General features: G+C 34.0%; 1 protein-coding gene across 2 annotated transcripts; it reads left to right on the top strand.

Annotated features, from left to right (window-relative positions):
* Nucleotides 1-444: 444 nt before the first annotated feature.
* On the top strand, nt 445-2,273 carry LOC121772354 (PLASMODESMATA CALLOSE-BINDING PROTEIN 3-like). Of its 2 annotated transcripts, none has more exons than XM_042169421.1 (4): nt 445-683; nt 989-1,228; nt 1,310-1,349; nt 1,715-2,273. In XM_042169421.1, the coding sequence occupies exons 1-4, from the start codon at nt 629-631 to the stop codon at nt 1,989-1,991; spliced, it is 612 nt and encodes a 203-aa protein (XP_042025355.1). In that variant the 5' UTR covers nt 445-628; the 3' UTR covers nt 1,992-2,273. The 2 variants fall into 2 exon arrangements, with proteins under 2 accessions (XP_042025355.1, XP_042025356.1); XM_042169422.1 differs by lacking the exon at nt 445-683 and adding an exon at nt 694-911.
* The last annotated feature ends 3,058 nt before the right edge of the window (nt 2,274-5,331 follow it).

Below are 5,331 nucleotides of genomic sequence, written 5' to 3'. Positions count from 1 at the left end.
TTTTATTGTGTGTTTTTTATTTTTTTAGGATTTGAATTGTGTGTTTTTTTTAATTTTTTTAAGTTTAAGTTGTAATTTTTTTTAATATTGTGTGTTTTTTAATAAAGTATGTTTGTTTTTTAATAAAGTATGTTTGTAGTGTGTTTATTTAATTTAATTTAGTTGGAAATAAAAATAAAAATTGAAATAGAATGAATAGTAATTTAAGGAACGGTTAAGGAACGGTTAAGGAACGGAGGGTTGCAGGTTCCGTTCCTTAGTTAAGGAATGGAGTAAAAAAGTACAGTGGGGCCCTCAAATAGTGGTTTAAGGAACGGTATAGGAACGGTATAGGAACAGCGTTGTGGATGGCCTAAGAATGGAATACATCCCTGCAAATCAGCAAAAACACCAGAATCACTTTTTTCACCACTATATAAAGTTGCAACAGTTACCAATTCATACGAATTTCTGTCTATACACCTCCACCGTCAAAACACACCTCCCTTGTCTAGAAATCTCCATTACCCTCAGATATACTCTCATTTCCACTTTTTCCCTCTCTCTCATAATTTCACCAACCAGCTTGAGTAGAAGTGAAGGTTAAGCCATCCCTTTCTCATAATTTCTCGAGGAATTTCAGCTAATCATGGCTGTTTTCGCGGTTGGTTGTCTGTTCATCTTAGCCTTGGCTGGCTATTCAGGTGATGCTCTTGTTTTCTTGCAATTTTCTAGTACTATGCTTCTCTTAAACTGAGAAAAGGAAGAAAAGAAAAATGGGTTTGTGAAAAGTTTTGATCTTTATTCTTTTATCCTATCTAAATTTCTTGGAATGATTTGTTGAGTTCTTGTGAAGGATGTCTGAATATTGGTGCTGTCTTCTTACCTGATATTCATGTCTTAAACTGAGAAAAGGAAGAAATTAAAAATGGGTTTGTGAAAAGTTTTGATCTTTATCCCTTTTTCCTATGTTTTCTTACCTGATCTGTCTGGTTCTTGATTTGTACAGATGCAAGTTACTGTGTGTGCAATAGTGGTGTGAGTGACAGTGTTCTTCAGAAAAATATAGACTATGCTTGTGGAAATGGAGCTGATTGTGCAGCAATTCAACAAAATGGGGCTTGCTATAACCCTAACACTGTTAAGGATCACTGCAGTTATGCTGTGAATAGCTATTATCAGAAGAAGGGAAATGCTCCAATGAGCTGTGATTTTGGAGGGACTGCCACTGTCACTTCTAATCCTCCTAGTAATTACCTTAACATTTGTTTTTTTTTATTGATTTTCATGCTTCAAATGCTGACCCTCTCTGTTTCTAACCAATTTGCAGGTGTATCATCTTCATCATGTGTCTATCCTTCTGGTGCTAGGTAATTCCCCTTTTTTCCAAGCACCACTGTTGGTTATGAATCTTGAATTTGAAGCTCTAGTTTGATTTTGTGAAGTTGTTGTGATTTGATTAGTGATTTTCTTGATTGATTAAGCTGATGAGTAAGTTAATGTGCCCTTGTTGAGTTGGAGGATCAGTGATTATACTTAGTAGAGTTGTAGATGTGAAACTGATCGGTGTAGATGGCGGCTTGTTTGTCGCATTTATGTTGATAATGTTGGCATTCTTGTAGTGTAGAGAGGGCTTTTTTAGATCTGAATGTCGTTCCAAACGCTTTTCGCATTTCATTTTTCCAGTGTAGTTGTTTTGTGTTCAATATCTCGATTGTCTTCAATCATTGTGCAGCAATGCTGGTGGTGCTACTCCATCGACAACCCCTGCCACCGGAGGAACTTCGACCACTCTACCACCTCCGGCCTCTCCAACCACAGTAGGCAGCACTTTCCCAGGCGGGAGTGGTGTCCCTGGGTCTCCCGCGACTCCTGGTTTTGGGCTTGCACCGACGGGGACAGGAGCTGGATTTGACAATGCTAGTGTCAAGCTTCTAGCGTCTCGAAGCAGCACCTTCATGCTTGCTGCTGCAGTGATCTTCATATCCGCCCTCTTTTGCCCAATGATGTGATGAGAACCGTTGAGTTGTGCAAGATTCTCCGGGCCGAGAGGTGGAGAAACGGACGGTCCGACATCGACTACACAAACAAAGTGATTCTCGTTTAGTGTCTTTGTTTTCTTTGAAAAAGGAAGGGTTGGGGAATCTGATGCTGCTATTGTGGCTGTTTTGTTGGGGTAGAATGTGGTCTCTCTCCTGTTTAGATTTTTCGTGTATACAATCTTAGATTAGGGGCCCTAATATGATGCTTTATTCTCTTTGAAATTTTATTGAGATTTTGATTTTGATACTCTAGTTATATGCTTAATCAATATGGGTAAGTTACTCTCCTTCCCATAAAATATCTACACTTTTCTTTTCGGTCAGTCCTATAAAAATAGTTTATGAAAAGTTCTTCGCAACTCATTATATATATACATCAATTTATATACTCCTACAACTTATATTACTAGGATCCACCATTAAATACTAATATTAATAATAAAGTGTGTCCTATTGTTCACTTACACTATTTGCTACTAATCTTTTTATATCTCTTATACTTTAAATTTTTGTGTCATTCCAAATGTTTCTATTTTAATGAGATAGAGGAAAGATTTAATAGTCGACATTACGCACATGGGGTTGTTGGTGGAGGTGATTTTCACATGGTGCCCCCCTTTCACCGCTGCAGTGAAGAAGCCGGATGTAAATGGACGTGCAACCAAGAAAAAGAAGATTGTCCTTTTTGTTTTGCCAATCTTTTAATAAATTCATAAATGATAATCCAAAAGTATATTTGATCCAAAACTAAATACTTAATTTTCAGCCCTATTAATTGAGAACTATCATGCTACCAAATTTTTTCCTGCTTTTCCCCATTTCATTATGCATCTCTTGTCATCTCATTCATTAACTAACTATTTATGAGTCACCTCACTTTTAATCATTTTTATTTCATTCTTTAACTAAAGAATAATGCAATAATCCTAATCATCTATTAACTATTCATGACCCATATCTATTTCAACTAGTATTTTATATTTTATTTCTTAATTAAGGAACATGACCTGCAACAATCCATCTCATGGATCTCACTATTTTATTTCTTTTTTATTTTATTTTTTCCAACCAATTTAATTTCAATTAAATTATATTCTGTCACGATTGCTTTTTCTAAGGATAGAAAGTTCAGGTGAACCGTGACTAGTGGGGATTTGAGAATCGAGAAAGAAATAGTTGAAATTAGAGATTTGAGAATCGAGAAAGAAGTAAGTGAAAAGTAGTGGGTATTTGAGAATCGAGAAAGAAATGGTGGAAAGTATCAATTGGCTCGAAACATGAATCAAACGCGAAAATTTAAACATTCAAATCAGACTATCCAATCTCATTAGTGCGACAACTGAAAGAAACAGTAATCGAGAATATCAAATGATAAACAAAACATCGTTCAACGGAACATTCCAGAGTAGAATAATATCATGTATGAAGAAACGTCATATTCTGAACATTTGAATGACATCTTCTTCACTTTTATGCTCAATACCCACCGCGCTTGTCACAGTTCAACCTGCACATAGGGAAAACACTTACAAGGCTGAGTACTTGATGCACTTAGTGAACTTATGCCGAACACATCTCCTTAAAAATAAAGTCATGTCATGCCATCTTTGAGTGAACTCGGGTTTACTTTAAAAATGCCGAGAAACACTAAAATACTTTCAACTTTAAAATTTTGTCCGCGTTGTTATCATCATTATCTTTCATCTTTGTCCATCCATATCTGAACCTTTCATGGTGAAACGAGAATGTGCCAATATTCTTGATCGCTTGACCGGCCAACTCGAAAGATGGCACACGATCCCTATCTGTGTATACTAGCATGAGTAAGGGATCACCCCCTTTTCAGACCCGAATTCGTTAACTATCAATAATTCTAGTAGAGACTCACTCTCCACTAGACGATCAGATATGAAGCTCATCAAAACAAATACGGTAAGACATAACGCATTTGGAAAGTAAATACATCAGTTATCAGTTGGCAATATACTTCAAATATTTTAAAAGAAAGCCCACAGTAATACATGAGATAGAAAGGCCACCTCAAAGGCTTAGTAAATTCCTTAATCAAACCTCTCGTCCGACCTTAACTTGCGTGTGAAGACAACACTTTTGAAAAACAATTAAAGCACACATCAAACTCAAGAACATAACTAGGCCTGCTTATTCGGCTGGTTCCGGTTCTAACCGGACTGGTTGACCTGTTAACCGGTTTCAAATTTTAATCAATTCTAGAACCGGAACCGATGTGTAATTTTAATTCAAATTTATTTATAATTCTATTTTAATTCAATAATAAAAAAAATAATCCAACATCTGGAAATATGACAAATAATACCTAAAAATTCAAATAAATACAGAAAAAATACAAACAAACATACAATAATATTCATATATGAGTAAGAGTGAAGACAAGTGTAGTATGTCTGACTAGTTTATGTTGGAAATTCTTTTATAAAAAAAAGAGTTCTAAAATTGAGCATTTTTTTAAAGGAGTTTTAAAATTTAATTCCATTTTCCTTTTTTTTGCTAAATAAATATTCAATGGAATTTCGAATACTAATAGATTTTACTGTGGATTTTTGGTTTAATACGGAACAATAAATAAATCATTCACAAATAGGTTAAAATCGTATATTAAATGAATTGTTACATAAATTTGTTATAAAGTTAAATTTCTATCACGTGAGATGATATAGTATTTGTCTAGTTCTTTGGAAATTAAAAACAAACTTATGATGTTCTACTCATAATAGTTAGTTCATAAAAAATGGATTGGGGAAATAATTGTAAATTCAAAGCATTACGGTTTAAATATTTTAAATACTTCATAAAACAGAGCTCACCAAATTTAACAATGTTTAAATCTTAAAATCACTCAATGATTCATATTATTTTATTTCGATTTAATATTAATTCAATTAAGTTAGATTTATTAGTATATTAAAATATAAAAATAAAATAAAATTGAATTGAATTGTAATTCAACTATTTCGTATCGTTAGCCTCATATATCATCATCTTACTTGGAATGCATTAGTGGATTAAATAAATTAGATCAGGAATTAAAATAAATAAATTTCGTCTTTGTTGCATGGAAAAAAATAATAATACGTGATCCTGGAGTAGAAGAATATAAAGTGTGGGGCAAAGAGAAATAATTCCAAAGCGGCCCAAATCACAAAATGCATAATTTAGATAAAGGAAAAGAAGAGGATTAGTACCCATTCTGCTCAAATTAGGACTGGGAAAAAAATACCGAAATGCCGAAATACCGGCCTTATCGTACCGAAAAAATACCAAAAATACCGAT

This window comes from Salvia splendens, chromosome 16 (genome assembly GCF_004379255.2).
Source record: "Salvia splendens isolate huo1 chromosome 16, SspV2, whole genome shotgun sequence".
Taxonomy (NCBI): Eukaryota; Viridiplantae; Streptophyta; class Magnoliopsida; order Lamiales; family Lamiaceae; genus Salvia; species Salvia splendens.
This window is presented reverse-complemented; position numbering and strand designations above follow the sequence as displayed.

Bases quoted from the DNA above. Each gene is read 5' to 3' on its own strand.
- LOC121772354 (XM_042169421.1), top strand. From the start codon at position 629: ATGGCTGTTTTCGCGGTTGGTTGTCTGTTCATCTTAGCCTTGGCTGGC. The intron at 1,229-1,309 runs GTAATTACCTTA...ACCAATTTGCAG, and splicing joins TGTCACTTCTAATCCTCCTA to GTGTATCATCTTCATCATGT. The intron at 1,350-1,714 runs GTAATTCCCCTT...ATCATTGTGCAG, and splicing joins GTCTATCCTTCTGGTGCTAG to CAATGCTGGTGGTGCTACTC.